Source organism: Oncorhynchus clarkii, chromosome 24 (genome assembly GCF_045791955.1).
Source record: "Oncorhynchus clarkii lewisi isolate Uvic-CL-2024 chromosome 24, UVic_Ocla_1.0, whole genome shotgun sequence".
Classification (NCBI taxonomy): Eukaryota; Metazoa; Chordata; class Actinopteri; order Salmoniformes; family Salmonidae; genus Oncorhynchus; species Oncorhynchus clarkii.
In genome coordinates, this window is record NC_092170.1 from 22,719,006 (window position 1) to 22,738,624 (window position 19,619).

The window sequence follows — 19,619 nt, forward strand, 5'->3', positions numbered from 1 at the left end:
AATTAAAGCCCTTTGCTGCACGGTCCAGAGAACATAACGTGTCCACATCCTGAGCGCCACATAACAAATAAATTCAGAATCAAACATCGTTTTCACAGTGTGTGTAATCTGGACATAATATAGCATTGAAGTCTTCTTCATGTTGAGCTAGGAGTTCTCTGTGAAACAGTAGAAAGGTCTAGCCAGGGCAGAGAGGTACACTCCATCATTCTGACTGCTAGTGGTAGCTAGATTGAAGGAGTGAGGCAATAATATGCTGCTCTAACTGTATCCAGTATATTTCTGTAAATAGACATGGATTCATTTGGAATATTGCCTTTCAGAAAAATACTGCAAACCTGAATAATATTTATCATTTTAATTTTACGAGTTGACAGAATTCCAACTGTCTACTTTACTCAAAGCCTAAGTAATTTTCCTTACACCTCTCTGGCTCTCTGCTGGTCTGTCATTGCCACCTCATAGCTAGGACACAGCCTTGGGTGCTGCTACATGCATCAGAGATTGAAGTATCCTCATTACACTTCATTAAGTAGGTCACATAGAAGGTCCTCTCACACAATAGACCCTTCACACGTAGCCATTGAGAACGACATCTGTATGATCCTCAGCTAGAGACACTAGAATTCCCCTACCTCGGCGGTGTTATATGATCACTGCCCTACAGTGGCTGTTACAGGCATTGACTGTCTGCCACTGTAGCCACCCATGTGTGATCTGGGGACTCATCCTCAGAATCACCCCCTTGTCCTCACATTCTCTTGGCAGGTTGATTGTATCCTCTGCTATCAATGCAAGCTAGTATATCAAAGTAAAATCCATTACAGTTACATTTTAAAATAACATTTATACAACTATAATGACATCATTTAATTTTGGGGAATTGGAGGATGTAGTTATCAACGTGCTAACCTAAATGTCTAAAACATGTAATTTAAATGTAATTGCAGTGCAACAATTTCTTTGGGGGTGTTCAGGTAGGTGCTTTGACATGTGGTGTTGTGTCCTGGAATCATTTTTTACATTAACCCAAACCAATACATTGTTTTAATGGGCACTATACAAACTCTAATCTGTATCATACATTTAATGTGAATAGTAGCTAACATTGCCTCAACATTGATAAAGACTGAACCTTTGTGGAGGCGGGAGCGTTTGAAATATTATGTTCCCTTCCCTCCAATTTGAAAAACATCACATTTCATAGTGCCCATAATGTTTTTGTATTTGTTTAGCTGTGTGTGTTCCCAGAAAAGTGTGTCTCTCTGGCAGTGTGAATTCTAACATGTCACTGGAACGCACTTTGTCTTTGCTCATTGCAGGAATTTGCACAATCTTTGTGTATCAGTCATTTAGTTAGAACTCATTGTAGAATTTTATGGCAGTCTTGTGATGTGACATTGAGTCTATTAAATATTAGCTTGTTAAGTGTGTGTTGTGCTTGCCATGCTGTGCATGGTAACTTAATATAGTTGTTATGTTTTGCCGTGCTTTGGATTTTTTTAGTGTTGTAGTTAATCAAATTCTATTAACTAGAAATATTTGTAATAAAATGCTTGTTGTTTGCCTAATTGAGCCCATATGGTCTTGATGCAAATTATTATACACTGTTCAAAAAAATAAAGGGAACACTTAAACAACACAATGTAACTCCAAGTCAATCACACTTCTGTGAAATCAAACTGTCCACTTAGGAAGCAACACTGATTGACAATAAATTTCACATGCTGTTGTGCAAATGGAATAGACAACAGGTGGAAATTATAGGCAATTAGCAAGACACCCCCAATAAAGGAGTGGTTCTGCAGGTGGTGACCACAGACCACTTCTCAGTTCCTATGCTTCCTGGCTGATGTTTTGGTCACTTTTTAATGCTGGCGGCGCTTTCACTCTAGTGGTAGCATGAGACGGAGTCTACAACCCACACAAGTGGCTCAGGTAGTGCAGCTCATCCAGGATGGCACATCAATGCGAGCTGTGGCAAGAAGGTTTGCTGTGTCTGTCAGCGTAGTGTCCAGAGCATGGAGGCGCTACCAGGAGACAGGCCAGTACATCAGGAGACGTGGAGGAGGCCGTAGGAGGGCAACAACCCAGCAGCAGGACCGCTACCTCCGCCTTTGTGCAAGGAGGAGCAGGAGGAGCACTGCCAGAGCCCTGCAAAATGACCTCCAGCAGGCCACAAATGTGCATGTGTCTGCTCAAACGGTCAGAAACAGACTCCATGAGGGTGGTATGAGGGCCCGACGTCCACAGGTGGGGGTTGTGCTTACAGCCCAACACCGTGCAGGACGTTTGGCATTTGCCAGAGAACACCAAGATTGGCAAATTCGCCACTGGCGCCCTGTGCTCTTCACAGATGAAAGCAGGTTCACACTGAGCACATGTGACAGACGTGACAATCTGGAGACGCCGTGGAGAACATTCTGCTGCCTGCAACATCCTCCAGCATGACCGGTTTGGCGGTGGGTAAGTCATGGTGTGGGGTGGCATTTCTTTGGGGGGCCGCACAGCCCTCCATGTGCTCGCCAGAGGTAGCCTGACTGCCATTAGGTACCGAGATGACATCCTCAGACCCCTTGAGACCATATGCTGGTGCGGTTGACCCTGGGTTCCTCCTAATGCAAGACAATGCTAGACCTCATGTGGCTGGAGTGTGTCAGCAGTTCCTGCAAGAGGAAGGCATTGATGCTATGGACTGGCCCGCCCGTTCCCCAGACCTGAATCCAATTGAGCACATCTGGGACATCATGTCTCGCTCCATCCACCAACGCCACGTTGCACCACAGACTGTCCAGGAGTTGGCGGATGCTTTAGTCCAGGTCTGGGAGGAGATCCCTCAGGAGACCATCCGCCACCTCATCAGGAGCATGCCCAGGCGTTGTAGGGAGGTCATACAGGCACGTGGAGGCCACACACATTACTGAGCCTCATTTTGACTTGTTTTAAGGACATTACGTCAAAGTTGGATCAGCCTGTAGTGTGGTTTTCCACTTTAATTTTGAGTGTCACTCCAAATCCAGACCTCCATGGGTTGATAAATTTGATTTCCATTGATAATTTTTGTGTGATTTTGTTGTCAGCACATTCAACTATGTAAGGAAAAAAGTATTTAATAAGAATATTTCATTCAGATCTAGGATGTGTTATTTTAGTGTTCCCTTTATTTTTTTGAGCAGTGTATATGATTCTTCTTGATTTTCTAATGCCCTGTCGATCCCTACTACATTCCAGGTCCAAAATGCGAATTTATCTTGTTGATACATGTGGTGTTGATGGGAATGAACCTGGGGCTGTGCAGTAAAGCTAATAAATCACCTAGAATACCTGCAGGACAAACATTGTTAAATGAAACGTTGGGCTATACAGTGCCTTGCGAAAGTATTTGGCCCCATGGAACTTTGCGACCTTTTGCCACATTTCAGGCTTCAAACATAAAGATATAAAACTGTATTTTTTTGTGAAGAATCAACAACAAGTAGGACACAATCATGAAGTGGAACGACATTTATTGGATATTTCAAACTTTTTTAACAAAAACTGAAAAATTGGGCGTGCAAAATTATTCGGGCCCTTTACTTTCAGTGCAGCAAACTCTCTCCAGAAGTTCAGTGAGGATCTCTGAATGATCCAATGTTGACCTAAATGACTAATGATGATAAATACAATCCACCTGTGTGTAATCAAGTCTCCGTATAAATGCACCTGCACTGTGATAGTCTCAGAGGTCCGTTAAAAGCGCTGAGAGCATCATGAAGAACAAGGAACACACCAGGCAGGTCCGAGATACTGTTGTGAAGAAGTTTAAAGCCGGATTTGGATACAAAAATATTTCCCAAGCTTTAAACATCCCAAGGAGCACTGTGCAAGCGATAATATTGAAATGGAAGGAGTATCAGACCACTGCAAATCTACCAAGACCTGGCCGTCCCTCTAAACTTTCAGCTCATACAAGGAGAAGACTGATCAGAGATGCAGCCAAGAGGCCCATGATCACTCTGGATGAACTGCAGAGATCTACAGCTGAGGTGGGAGACTCTGTCCATAGGACAACAATCAGTTGTATATTGCACAAATCTGGCCTTTATGGAAGAGTGGCAAGAAGAAAGCCATTTCTTAAAGATATCCATAAAAAGTGTCGTTTAAAGTTTACCACAAGCCACCTGGGAGACACACCAAACATGTGGAAGAAGGTGCTCTGGTCAGATGAAACCAAAATTGAACTTTTTGGCAACAATGCAAAACGTTATGTTTGGCGTAAAAGCAACACAGCTCATCACCCTGAACACACCATCCCCACTGTCAAACATGGTGGTGGCAGCATCATGGTTTGGGCCTGCTTTTCTTCAGCAGGGACAGGGAAGATGGTTAAAATTGATGGGAAGATGGATGGAGCCAAATACAGGACCATTCTGATGGAGTCTGCAAAAGACCTGAGACTGGGACGGAGATTTGTCTTCCAACAAGACAATGATCCAATACATAAAGCAAAATCTACAATGGAATGGTTCAAAAATAAACATAGCCAGGTGTTAGAATGGCCAAGTCAAAGTCCAGACCTGAATCCAATCGAGAATCTGTGGAAAGAACTGAAAACTGCTGTTCACAAATGCTCTCCATCCAACCTCACTGAGCTCGAGCTGTTTTGCAAGGAGGAATGGGAAAAAATTTCAGTCTCTCGATGTGCAAAACTGATAGAGACATACCCCAAGCGACTTACAGCTGTAATCGCAGCAAAAGGTGGCGCTACAAAGTATTAACTTAAGGGGGCTGAATAATTTTGCACGCCCAATTTTTCAGTTTTTGATTTGTTAAAAAAGTTTGAAATATCCAATAAATGTCGTTCCACTTCATGATTGTGTCCCACTTGTTGTTGATTCTTCACAAAAAAAGACAGTTTTATATCTTTATGTTTGAAGCCTGAAATGTGGCAAAAGGTTGCAAAGTTCAAGGGGGCCGAATACTTTCGCAAGGCACTGTATATATGTAGTTCCTATGAATTGTCATTGAGAAAGTCATCATTAAGGTTATATTAACTAGCGTTTTTGTATCTTCTACAGGAAGACCCTGCACTCAGGTACAAGTGCTAACTCCTGAACGGTCAGCTCGACTCATAAAGGAGATCCTCTCGACAGTCTGGCCTACCAGAGACTTCACAGTCCAGTGGGACCATGGGAACCGAGAGAAGAAGCATCCTACACAGTCTTGGCTTAAGATGGTTTGGAAGCATCTATATATAAACTTTGCTGATGACCTTAGTACCTTTGAAGACATGCCATTGATCCCAAATGTGCCCCTTGAAGAAAGTGTGGACTCAATTGAGCTCCATCGTCTCAAAACCCCATCCCCTATTATCATTGTGGATGAGCAAGAGGCCCTAATTTCTGAAAGCCTTCTTGAAATCATGAAAAAACTTGGGGTAGTAGTGATGAAAAAGTTGGACCTGTGTTTGCAGCATCCTCTGTTGAAGAACTACATCCATCCTTCATCTCCCAGTATGCTACTGCAAATCATGGACAGGTCGTCAACACAGAGAGTGGCAAGCCTGGTCTCATCCTTCTCTAGCAAACAGAAAGTGGCACTGAGGGACTTCCTGGCAGGACTGTCTGACATCACAGAGAAAGAGAAGCGTATCCTCCTGGAGCTGACAATATTTGAGAAAGTAGGGCCCTGTTCAGAGAAAGGCATCCCAACATATACCTCACTGAGAGGAGCCAGGGCTTTACACCATACTGCGAAGTATCCACCAGACGTCAAACTATCCATCAATGTTGTGGGCTGCAGTGATGAGGCATCCATTCGCCTCATTAAGATTCTGAACGTAGAACAGGTGAAGACCACTGACTGCTTGAAGTTGGTTGTTCAAGACATGGAGAAAGGGTTTTACTCAAAAGAGGATATCACTAAGATCATGCTCTGGGCCCTTAAGCATCTGTCATTCCTAAAGAATGAAAACAAAGCTGTGATTGGATGGCTTTCGGCTCTAAAGTTCATTCATACATCTGCAGGGAAAATTGTTGCAACTACAGACCTTTTTGATCCTGAGCTGGAGATTTTACAGAATCTTTTCTACATGGAGGAAAATAATAGATTTCCCACAAGTACATATACGTCTTCTCCTGATATGCTACATTCACTGAGACAACTTGGACTGAAAAACGAAGTACAACTCAGCGAAAAAGATGTACTCCAGGTGGCACAGAAGATTGAGGAATTGCAGGGTGGCAATGAGCCAGAATGGGAACCAGTTATACAGAAAGCGAAAACACTGCTGCAAATACTGAATAGACAAACCAAGCTGGTAAAGTCTTCAGAAGCTCAGAATTCCTTGAAAAAACTGAAATGGGTGCCAGTTTGCAAGGACAGACCTGTAAATTACCCAAAGTCCCTTGCCTGGATGGGAGACACCCATAACATCTGCTCATTCTCAGAAATGTGCGATATATCCCATGCAGTGCTGGTAGGCTCTTCAGTTGCACTTGTGGAGCGCACTTCTGCCGGCATGAAGAAGGCCCTGAAGTTATCTATAGAGCCACAGATTGATCAAGTGTTACAGCATTTAAAGGCAGTGAATGACTGGCACAGATCTCAAGCATTTACCACAGAAGACTGGTATCAATTCCAACAGATCCTTATTGAGATTTATGACTTCATGCAAGCACACCTTGAAGATGCAAGAGAGGCAATGAAGTCACTGCCATTTGATTGGGTGTGGACTGGCAAGACCTTTTCATCACCTAGTCACACAGTTCTAAAACCCATTTCTGACCTCGATTTGCAACCCTACCTGTACTCTTTGCCAAAAACCATTGCAAAGTTTCACAAACTTTTCAAATTCTGTGGTTCGGTTGAAGAGGTTGTCCCAAGCCATGTGTTCGATGTGATCAAAACAGTAAGGCAAAGGTGTGATGAAGAAATTACTAAAGAGGAAAGTAAGCATGATCTCCTCCTCCTGATAAATATTCTGAGATGGCTGTATAACAGTCAAATTTCTGTGGACATTGACATGCATGTACCAATCCTTTGCTACAAGGATCCAAGCAAACTGGCCATGAAACCCATTCATGAATGCACCTACTGTGACATTAAAGTGGAGGATCTACACGACTTGCTTGATGATACATCAGAGCCCATTATCTTAGTCCATGATGATATCCCCATGAAAATAGCAGAATGGCTGAACGTGCCTTGTTTGAGTACGAGACTGATAAACCCAGAAAACCTTGGCTTTGAACAATCAGGCCAACGGGAGCCTCTGACAGTGAGAATAAAGAACATTCTAGAAGAATATCCATCTGTCGCAGATATTTTCAAAGAACTTCTTCAGAATGCTGATGATGCGAGTGCTACGGAGTGTAGCTTCCTGATAGACATGAGGAAGAATATTGACATTCGAGAGAACCTGCTTGACCCTGGCATGCTTATATGCCATGGCCCCTCCTTATGGTCATTCAACAACTCTACATTCTCTGACACTGACTTTCTGAACATAACAAGGTTAGGTGGGTCAATGAAGAGATGTGAGGCAGACAAAGTTGGCAAATTTGGCCTAGGTTTCAACTCAGTTTATCACATCACTGACATCCCCATCATAATGAGCAGAGAGTTCATGATCATGTTCGATCCAAACATCAACCACATCAGCAAGCACATTAAAGACAGGTCAAACCCGGGAATTAAGATCAACTGGAGCAAACAGCAGAAACGGCTGAGAAAGTTCCCCAATCAATTCAAACCATTCATCAATGTATTTAATTGCCAACTTCCTCTTGCACAAGAGTCTCCGTACAAGTACGATGGAACATTGTTCAGACTCCCCTTCAGGACTGAGCAAGAGGCGTCAGTGAGTGAAATCAGCAGTGTCTACTACAACACCCCAGACATCTACTCCCTTGTTGATGAGTTCAGCATATGTGGCCACCGGCTCATTCTCTTCACTCAGCATGTTGGCTCCATGGTACTGAAGTACCTGAAATATGAAGAGCCCAATCCAGCAGCAGCACAGGATGTTGTCACTATCAACAAAAGTGTATGGTCATCCAAAGCTGCATATGGGCCTCTGAGCATTCTGAAATCTGCAGCAAAAGTCATGAAAAAGGTGGCAGCCACCAACAGGGTACCTGCTGACACTCCCAAGTCTGGCTGTATCATACGCATTGTGGTGGAGGAGTTTCACAATGTGTTCAAGCGCATAGTTGATCTCCAGTCACCCCTTTTCAGAGGTTCAGAGGAGGATCCTTCCTCATACTTTGAAATGGCTGCCAAAGACGGAAAAAACAGACGACTCACAGACGAAATGCCCCAAAAGGCAGTTGATCTCACAAACTGGCTCATTTGTTCATGTATGGATGTGACCGAAGCTCTAAAATTTTCACTCAGTGAGAATGGAAAACGACTTGGACTAGTGCCTTGTGGGGGTGTAGCTGTTCTGCTCTCAGAGGAGGATAATCGAAAATGGACAGTGAAGGATAATACCAACCACATCAACCCGATAGGAGAAGTGTTTTGCTATTTACCCCTCAGAATCAAAACAGGTTTGCCAGTCCACATAAATGGCTGTTTTGCTGTGACATCTAACCGCAAAGAGATCTGGAAGACAGACACCAAAGGACACTGGAACTCAGTGTTCATGAGACACGTGATTGTCCAGGCATACCTAGCAGCACTCAATATGCTGCGTTCAATGGCAGAAAGTGGAGAACTGCTTGACTACAGCTACTATGTAGCATGGCCTGATCCAAGTGTAGTACACGATGACTTCACAGTGATCAGCCAAGGAGTCTACCAAGAGATCGCCAAAGGGGGTGACGGGGACCATGCAAAAGTTTTCTCAGATGGCAAAACCTGGGTATCAATCAAGTACGTCAGATTCCTAGATGACTCCTTGCTCTGTAGACCAGACATTGGCCCTGCTGCCTTCAAGATATTCCTAAAATACCTCAAGAAGAGCAGCTCGCAAGACCTCTGTGCTGTTGAGCTGCCTGACTGGGTCAAGGAAGGATTTGATGATGCTGGATGCAAAGGGAAGCTGGTAGAGAACACCCTGACTGAAAAGCAGTTCTTCTTAGATGTATTTTTCCCACATATTCAAGACATCGACAAAGAACTTCGTGACCCACTAATGCATTATGTCTTGAATGGCAAACTGGATGAATTTGCATCAATTCTTAGAGAGACTCCATGCATCCCATGCTCTGGCCCCACTCATCAATTAGTCATACCATCCAGACTAATCCATCCAGAAGGAAGAGTTGCAAAACTGTACAACGCTGAAGATGGAAGATTTCCAGAAGGAACCTCAAAAGACTACATGAATCCAGTCTGCTTGGTCAAGCTAGTACAGCTGGGAATGGTCAAAGATGACCTTTCTTGGAAGGATTTGATTGAACGTGCAGAATCTGTGTTCGATCTAAATGAAACTGATCACACTGCTGCATGTCTTCGGAGCAGCATTATTCTCAGTCTCATTGATGAGAAGCTGAAAATGACAGACTCAGGAGCAAGTAAACTACTGGAGAAGCTACAGGACATAAAGTTCCTTCCATTTCTGACAAAGCCTGCAGGGTTTTCACTACCATGGCATGGGAATACTTTCCACCCGTCCACCATGTTTTCTGCCAAAGAACTTTTTACGACTGACCACCAGGATACAGTGTGCTTGATGAAGCCTATCCTTAATGAGAACTCTCCATCTTTCAAAGGGTGCGGCACAATCACATTGGCAGTAAAAGACTCTCTCGGATTGATAAGAAAGCCAGCAGTTGGACTAGTTGTAAGTCAACTTAAGGAACTTGCTAAGTCATTTGACGGAGTTACTTTGTATCAGGAAAATATCACCAATGCCTGCTACAAATACCTACATGAAGAAATGCTCCAGGATGCCAAAGCAAAGACACAGATCAATGAGGAGCTGAAAACCTTCTGCTCCATTCTGGTGGAGAACACTTATGTTGAGCCCTCCAAAGTTGCATTCTACCAGAACTTTGATGCAGCACCATATCTCTACCAGCTTCCCAACAAGTACAGAAACAGTTGCCGTGAGCTCTTTGAGAATGTTGGGGTTCAGTCAAGCTTCACAGTTGAGAACTTTTCAGCAGTCCTTGAATTAGTGAAAAAGGAGTGTGGGAGAAGAGCCCTCTCTGAGGATTACTTTCAGCTCTCTCGCAGAATCATTAGTGAAGGAATATGGGGCTTGATCAGAGACAAAAACCAAGAATTCTGCCAAGCTACCTACGGGGAAATTCTCCTTCCTGACACCCATCTTACACTGCAGCCATCAAAGTCTCTGTGTTACAATGACTGTCCTTGGATTAAAGTCAGAGACACAACTGTGAAATATTGCCATGTAGATATTCCAAGGGAGGTTGCTGTGAAATTAGGAGCAGTTCCCAAACGTCACAAAGCCCTGGAAAGGTATGCCTCAAATATCTGCTTCACTACACTTGGAAGTGAGTTTGGACAAAAAGAGAAACTCACCAGTAGAATTAAAAGTATCCTCAACGCTTACCCATCAGAGAAGGAAATGCTAAAGGAGCTCCTGCAGAATGCAGATGATGCTAAAGCCACTGAAATCTACTTTGTTTTTGATCCAAGAATCCACCCCACAGACAGAATATTTGATGATAAATGGTTGCCAATGCAAGGCCCATCACTTTGTGTCTACAACAATCAGCCTTTCACTGAGGATGATGTCAGAGGAATCCAGAACCTAGGAAGGGGAACAAAAGAAGCAAATCCTGGTAAAACTGGACAATATGGCATAGGATTCAACTCTGTGTATCACATCACAGACTGCCCGTCTTTCATTTCAAACAATGACATTCTTTGCATCTTCGATCCACATGCACGATTTGCACCCGGGGCGACATCTGTTAGTCCTGGCAGAATGTTTAGGGACTTGGACTCTGACTTTAGATCTCAATTTTCTGATGTGCTAAATCTTTACCTGGGATCTCATTTCAGGCTAGAGCGATGCACAATGTTCAGATTCCCCATACGCTCAACAGAAATGGCCAAAATATCAGAGATCAGCTCTGTTCCTGCATCAGACAGAATGGTGCAAAACCTTCTGGATAAACTAAAAACCGATGGGGCAGAACTCCTCATGTTCCTCAACCACATGGAGAAAATTTCCATCTGTGAAATAGAGAAAGCTACAGGTGACCTGAAGGTGCTATACTCTGTGACTGCTAAAATCACAGATGGTGACCGTCTAAAACGCAAGCAGTTTCATGCCTCAGTGGTGGATAGTGTGACAAAAAAGAAGCAGCTCACTCAAATCCCAGTCCAGCAGATAACCTACTCAATGGATATAGAGGACTCCGATGGCAATCTAACATCTTGGATGGTCTGCAATCGATCTGGCTTCTCCTGCATAGAGAACGTCTCAAAGAGTGTGATTTCAGCCCACAAAAATGAAGACATTACTCTCTTTCCACGTGGCGGGGTGGCTGCATGTGTAAGTCACAACTACAAGAAGCCCCACAGAGCATTCTGCTTTCTGCCCCTTTCCTTGGAGACTGGCTTGCCCTTTCATGTTAATGGGCATTTTGCCTTGGATTCTGCCAGGAGAAACCTATGGAGAGATGACAATGGAGTAGGAGTGAGGAGTGACTGGAACAACAACTTGATGACATCTTTGATAGCTCCTGCCTATGTGGAGCTTTTGATTCAGCTGAAAAGACGATACTTCCCGGGACCCGATCCCACCATGACTGTGTTACAGGGAACACCAATTCACATTGTCAAAGACACTTTGAGGAAATTCCTGTACTTCTTCCCAGTCAACAGACTTGACATCCAGCCAGATTGGTACTGTCTTGTCAAAGCAGTGTACACCTGCATTCATGCTGACCTGAAACGTCTCCTTCCTGTTGTTAGGGCTCCCCACATTGACAACACAGACATGCACTCTGCCGTATACATCTCCTGGGTGAACACATCCTCTGCCAACAAAGGTCGTGCATTCTTTGACAATCTGCTGCAAGATGAACTTCAACATCTGAAAAACTCAGAATACAACATCTCCTCACGCAAGTCTGTTGCAGAAAATGTCTTCCGACTCAAGGCCCTGCTTTCGGATGTGGGGTTCAACTTGGTCCACAGTTGTGACGAAACAGCCAGTCTTTACATCTGTTTGGATGATGCAGGCATTCCCGTGAGCTATGTTACCCCAGAGGATGTACGAAACTTTCTCCTCACATTCTCGTCCCCAGACACATCTTGCCAAGTTGGGAAACTTCCCTGTCGACTCCAGCAGTCAAATTACAAGCTCTTCCACAGCCTGAAGCTTCTGGTTGACTACTGCTTCAAAGACGTAGAGGAGGATGGAATCAGCATAGAGGGGCTACCACTGATGATGACAATGGACAACATACTCCAGGTGTTTGATTCCAAGAAACCAAAGTTTCTGTCAACACACCATGAACTGGTCTCATCAAGGAAAGAGCTGTTCATGAACACACTATACATGAAGTACAACAACATCCTGATGAATTTAGGTGTTGCAAAGGTCTTCGACATCAGCAGTTTCGGGGAACTTTTGAGTTCTGTTCTACCGCGTGAATACAGAACAAGGATCCTTGTGAAGTGGAGAGACAGCTATGCCAGTGAGTCTTGGCTGAAAGGTGCGTGGCACTTCATCAGTGAGAACATTGCAGTCAAGGAAGAACAGGCAGGCATCAAACCCAATTTTGAGACTGTTCTCGACCTACTGAAAGACTGGGCTTTGCTGCCAGGAATCAAATTCATGGTTTCAAGCAATAAGTTGGTTGTCCCTGATCACGACGTCTTACTACCCCTGAGTTTGATAAGCGCAGCTATCTTTCCAAATGGGCAAAATGACAAAATATTTCACATCCTAATGAAAGGGGGATGCATTCAGCTTGCCATCAACAAAATATGCTTCAAAGAGAATCCTGTCCTGCCTTTTTTGGCACAGCATACAGCAAACATAGACAATCCATCCAGCATCCTGAAAGCACTGGAGTACATGATTCAGACGGCAGCTTTCAAAACAGGAAGTTTAACTGACAAAGAGTTTGAGGCTCTTCTGTTGTACTTCAACTGCAATTTGATCAATCTCACCCAAGAGGACGCTCAAACTCTGAAACTGCTCCCATGCTTTAAAGCAGTCAGTGGCAGATACATCAGCATTGCAAACTTTGGGTCATGCTATGTTCTGGCAAAAAGCATTCCCTCTGCAGATATGGAAAAATGGGCTCACACAACATCCTTCGCCTTTCTCGCAGACAATCCACAGTTGAAGGAACTGTACAGTTTCCTTGGATGTTGCCCAATTGATGATCTAGAAGTCTACCTGAGGCATCTCCTACCAAAGTTTGACAACCTGTCATACGATGCCAGAATTGAGCACCTTGTCTATCTGAAGGAGAGACTTATGGCAATGGAGGAGTCATGTGGGATGAAGGATCATCTGTATGAGAAACTAGAAGGTCTGTCATTCATCTATGACTACACAAACAGACTCAAGTCTACCAAAATGTTCTATGATCAAACAGTGAAGGTGTTCGAAGTGATGCTCCCTCCAAAAACATTCATACCCAATGACTTTTTCAAGAAGGTTGAGCAAGTGTCAAAGCCAAAAAATGGGACAGCATTTCTCACCTCATGGATCACATTCCTAAGGAATATAGGCCTCAAACACATTGTCTCTCAGCAGCAAATTCTCCAGTATGCAAAAGAAGTCAGCATCAAAGCTCAGACAGAGAACTGGTCCAAAGAAAAAGCCCAAATGATTGTTGATGTTCTCCTTAACCACATATTCAATGAGAGGACAGACCTATTTGTTGGCGCTTTCCTCAAAGAGCTGTCAATGATAGCATTCCTTTGTCCTGAGCGTGCACCCACTGAGCTGATCCGGCTCCATGCTCAATTCCAAGAGATGAATGGCACTCTCCCTCTGATACGTTTCAGTGGGTCTCAAGTCAATCCAAAATTCAAGCAAACTGATATCATTCAATTACTATGGACATCATGTCCCATTCTCCCAGAGAAGGCCACACCAGTAGCCATTAAAGACCAGGAGGGAAGCACGCTGACTGGCCAAGAACAACTGAACTTAGTGCTGACCATGTTAAGTGTCAACTTGGAACCCCCCTTGGACAAAGTGATAAGCAACTGCAAAAATATCTGCAACATATCCAATCCCGATGATGATATGGTGAAAACAAGAAACAAAGTCTTGAGATCCACCTACGAAATTCTCAATGCAGATAAAAGAGAGTTTCGCTTCCAGCTACGAGGGGTGAGTTTTATCATGGTTGAGGAGGGCTGGAAACTTCTAAAGCCAGAGGAGGTTGTCATCAACTTGGACAATGAATCGGACTTCAAGCCGTACCTATACAAACTACCACTAGAGCTTGGCATCTTTCATCAGCTGTTTAAGCTTTTGGGCACAGAGGATGTTGTATCAACAAAACAATACGTTGAAGTGCTGTGCCGCATTCACAGAAATTCAGAGGGTAAGCAGCTCGATCCGAATGAAATGAGAACTGTGAAAAGGGCTGTCTCAGGGCTATTCAAAAGCCTACAGAATGAGCCAGTTCAGATACGCAAAGACCTTGAGAGCCTCAGAGATTTGATATTTTACCTGCCAAGTCACGATGGTAGATTAGCCAAATCCAACAGTTTAGTGTTTGACGATGCCCCACACTACAAGAGCAGAATTCAGGGTAATGTAGGCGTTCAGATGCTTGTGGACATGAGTCAGTGTTATCTTGGCAAGGACCATTCCTTCCACACAAAGCTGATCATGCTGCTCCCACAGAAGCTAAGACCAAGACTCCTGAGTAGTATCCTTGAGGAGCAGCTGGATGAGGACTCTCCAAAAATGTGCCAGTTTGGAGCTCTCTGTTCGCTTCAGGGTCGCCTTCAGCTTCTACTGTCATCAGAACAGTTCATCACAGGACTGATACGAATAATGAAGCATGAAAATGACAATGCATTCCTTGTGAATGAGGAAAAAGCCATACGATTGTGCAAAGCACTTTGTGAGGGTTTGAAGGTGTCTTGTTTTGAGAAACTCCAGACAACACTAAGAGTCAAAGGTTGCAACCCTATCCCACACAGCCGGAGTGAAACACTTGCCTTCCTGAAAAGGTATGGTACAGCTGTTATTCATCTGTACATCCAACACTCAGACAGCAAAGACATTAATTTTCTCTTAGCGCTGGCGATGACACTTAAATCTGCAACAGACAACTTGATATCTGACACCTCCTATCTAATTGCTATGCTGGGCTGTAACGACATCTACAGAATCACAGAGAAGCTGGACAACCTTGGCGTCAAGTATGACTCCACAGAGCCCTCAAAACTCGAGCTTCCTCTCCCTGGGACACCCATACCAGCTGAGATACACCATATACTCCTCATGGATCCAATGAATGTGTTTTACCCAGGAGAATATGTGGGTTACCTTGTGGACTCTGAAGGAGGGGATGTCTATGGCGGATATCAGCCCACGTACACGTATGCCATCATTGTTCAAGAAGTGGAGAAAGAAGAGGAGGACAACCCAAGCTTCCTTGGGAAATGCTTCCAAATTGACATTGGATATTCGGAGTACAAAATAGTCAGTTCTCTTGATCTATACAAATTCTCTAGACAAGAGGAAAGTGCTCATATCCGAGACAGCAGCGCCCCATCAACTCCAACAACCCCCCCAGAATGTCGCTCTCCTGGTCCTGGTCCACGATTGGTGCCTCCCCTTTTCACTAGAAAGGAAAATCACAAAGTCCCTCCCACAAAACAATCTCCCAAAAAGATAAGACTTAGTGCATTGCCAGAAATCCTAAAAGATGTGACCTTAGTTATTGAGCAAGCTTGGAAGCTCGCTGAAACGGAAAGGAAGAAGATCATTCGCCGGTTGTATCTCAAGTGGCATCCGGACAAGAATGCAGAGAATCTAGACGTGGCTACAGAGGTCTTCAAGCACTTACAGAATGAAATCAACAGGATGGAGAAGCAGACTCTGACAGATCAGCAGAACACCGACAGAGCATCCAGGAGAACTTTCTCAACATCTTCCACCCGCTTCCAGTCAGAGAAGTTTTCATTTCAAAGATTTTACACATCGTGGAACCAAGAGGCAACAAGCCATAGGTCTGAGAAACAGCAGTTCCGGGAGCAGTTCACTACTTATGCTGGTTCATCACATTCTAATCGCTTCTTTGTGCCCCCGACCTTCAAGTCTGTTGGCAATCCTGTGGAAGCCCGCAGGTGGCTCAGGCAAGCAAGAGCCAATTTTTCTTCTGCACGGAATGACCTTCACAAAAATGCCAATGAGTGGGTGTGTTTCAAATGCTACCTGGCTACAAAACTAGCCTTGATAGCTGCTGACTATTCTGTTAGAGGAAAGTCAGACAAGGATGTGAAACCCACATCACTGGCACAGAAAGTGGAAGAGTACAACCCACAGCTAGCAGGACTTGCGAAAGATGTCAACATCTTGGAGGGGTATGGTGTGGACAGCCTAAGAACTCGCTATCCTGACCTCTTACCCTTTCCTCAGATCCCCAATGACAGATTCACGTCTGAGGTGGCAATGAGAGTGATGGAATGTACAGCACGGATCATCATCAAACTTGAAACTTTTGTGCAGCAAAAAATCTAATTCTGCCATGGTATTGGAACATATCAGATATGTTAAATTAAAAAAATATGCATAGATCCTCTGAACAATAGAAGATTATAGTGGCTGTGTGCAATATTATTGTTTTGAGGCTAAATTAAGTATCCAGCTGGCAGCTTAGATATGCAGTAAGCCAATTGGTTCTGTGGCCAATGCAGAATGTATACATGAATGGCTCTTCATATCCTAACACCAAGCTGTCTGAAAGTAATTTGACGTGGATGTACCATTTTACAAAGACACAAATTATCTTTAGCTGCAATGCTGTACATACAATTGCCACAGCAATACTTTTTTTAATCAAAGTCCCATGTTGAATATATTTGCTGTCAGATAATTGAGTACAACTATGCTGCTTTTTTACTTGACCTTTTATACAAGTATATTTTTCCTGCCATAGACAACCATTTGTCTGTACTTTCTTTGTTACCATCTAAAGAGTCAAATTGATTGATTTTAGCCAATTCTCTCATGTTGTCACTGTTGTCATGCAATGTGTTCTATTTGCAACATCTGAAAATGAACTAACAAAATTACAATAATATTTGTACTTTTAAAACAGAATAATTGTATATTTTGATGGTTGGTTGGTTTATTTTTATTTTTAATAAGTTGTAAATGTTCCTTTTCTTGTAAATGGACAAAGCACTTTCTGAAAACTCCTCCGGTACTTGCACTTGTAGAGTGTTTGTGACACCGCAGCAGATTGGGAGAAATAGACTGAATGGAAAATTATTAATGTTTAATGTTACAGTACATGTTACAGTACATCTAGGTTCATATGTCTATACTTTAGATTCTGTTTTATCATCATGTAATGTCTCTCCACTGGACTCTTTGTCCGTTTATCAGACTTTGAATGGCGTCTTTTAGGAGCACAATTGTACACTACATCTACTGTAATTATCTGTATACTGATGAGTATGTATGTATGATTTTTTAATTTTTTTTTACCTTTATTTATTTAACTAGGCAAGTCAGTTAAAAACAAATTCTTATTTTCAACGATGGCCTAGGAACGCCTGTTCAGGGGCAGAACGACAGATTTGTACCTTGTCAGCTCGGGGATTTGAACTTGCAACCTTTCGGTTACTAGTCCAACGCTCTAACCACTAGGCTACCCTGCCGCCCCATGATATATCAGGTAGTTTTTGGAGGACTCATGATAAATAAGTAGTTACCTGTAATGAAGAACCATGGTGTTCAATGGATAGATAATGTAACACTATTTTGCCAAAGTTGAATCATTTGGTTGTCTGATCTTTTCAAATTAGAGGAATATTGCAGGTGGCATCCTTGTGTGGTGCTTTTTTTTGTCAATTTTCTTTACTCTTTTCGTGTTTTAATATTCATTCATGATTTTTGGGACTATAAATACACTGGCAGCATATTGTTGATACACTATACATACAAAAGTATGTGGACACCCCTTCAAATTAGTAGATTTGCCTATTTCAGCCACACCCGTTGTTGACATGTGTATAAAATCGAGCACACAGCCATGCTATCTCCATAGTTGAACATTGGCAGTAGAATGGCCTTACTGAAGAGCTCATTGACTTTCAACATGGCACCGTCATAGGATGCCACCTTTCCAACAAGTCAGTTCGTAAAATGTATGCCCTGCTAGAGCTGCCCTGGTCAACTGTAAGTCCTGTTGTTGTGAAGTGGACACATCTAGGAGCAACAACAGCTCAACGGTGAAGTGGTAGGCAAACAAAAAGCTCACAGAATGGGACCGCCAGGTGCTGAATAGTGTAAAAATCGCCTGTCCTTTGTTTCAACACTCACTGTGAAGTTCCAAACTGCCTTTGGAAGCAATGTCAGCACAATAACTGCTAGTCGGGAGCTTCATGAAAGGGGTTTCCATGGCTGAGCAGTCGCACACAAGCCTAAGATCACCATGTGCAATGCCAAGCGTCGGCTGGAGTGGTGTAAATCCACCGCCATTGGACTCTCCACCGCAATTGGACTCTAGTCAGACGGACTAATCTGTGTTTGGGGGATGCCAGGAGAACGCTACCTGCCTGAATGCATAGTGCCACCTGTAAAGTTTGGTGGGGGAATAATGTTTTTCATGGTTCCCTTAGTTCCATTGAAGGGAAATTTTAACGCTAAAGCATACAATGACATTCTAGACGGTTTTGTGCTTCCAACTTTGTGGCAACAGTTTGGGAAAGGCCCTTTCCTGTTTCAGCATGACAATACCCCGATGCACAAAGCAAGGTCCGTACAGAAATGGTTTGTCGAAATTGGTGTGGAAGACCTTGACTGGTTTGCACAGAGCCCTGACCTCAACCCCATCGACCACCTTTGAGATGAATTGGCACACTGATTGCGAGCCAGGCCTAATCGTCCAACTTCAGTGCCCGACCTCTCTAATTATCTTGTGGCTGAATGGAAGCAATTCCCCGTAGCAATGTTTCAACATCTAGTGGAAATCCTTCCCAGAAGAGTGGAGGCTGTTATAGCAGCAAAGGGGGCACCAACTCCATATTAATGCCCATGATTTTGGAATGAGATGTTTGACGAGCAGGTGTCCACATACTGTTGCTCATGTTTTTAATTTGATATCTGGAATTCTTTGAATAGATTTTTGACAAACTTTACTAGGGGAAAATGTATATCTTGATGTACGCAGTGCCATAGTTAATAAATTCCCCCAAATAAATTGACTCAACCTTTCTTCTATATAATACATATCCAGTAAAATACACTTAATGGTAACTGTAAAAGTGAGAATATATTAAATAATTAAAGGTACAGTTGCTGGCACATTTATATGTTATATATTTTGTTTTATTTGAACTGTAATGGCGTAACTAAAGGATTTGTTATAACAGCTACAGGAATTAAGTACAGAAACACTGGAGAAGTAACAAGTATCCCAATGTATGGGCATGCATTCTGTGACTATAGGCAGTGGCATGGGATTGTCCATGGACCAGGAAATACTGCATGTTTGACT

General features: G+C 43.3%; 1 protein-coding gene across 2 annotated transcripts in view; it reads left to right on the forward strand.

Moving 5' to 3' along the window:
* Window positions 1-19,322, forward strand: part of LOC139383104 (sacsin-like) — a 36,165-nt gene extending 16,843 nt beyond the window's left edge. For both annotated transcript variants that reach the window (XM_071127417.1, XM_071127416.1), the window contains 2 exons: window positions 951-977; window positions 5,058-19,322. In XM_071127417.1, coding sequence (XP_070983518.1) covers window positions 951-977; window positions 5,058-16,633 — 11,603 coding nt within the window. In that variant the 3' untranslated portion in view covers window positions 16,634-19,322. The remainder of the gene's footprint in view (window positions 1-950; window positions 978-5,057) is intronic.
* Window positions 19,323-19,619: the final 297 nt, after the last annotated feature.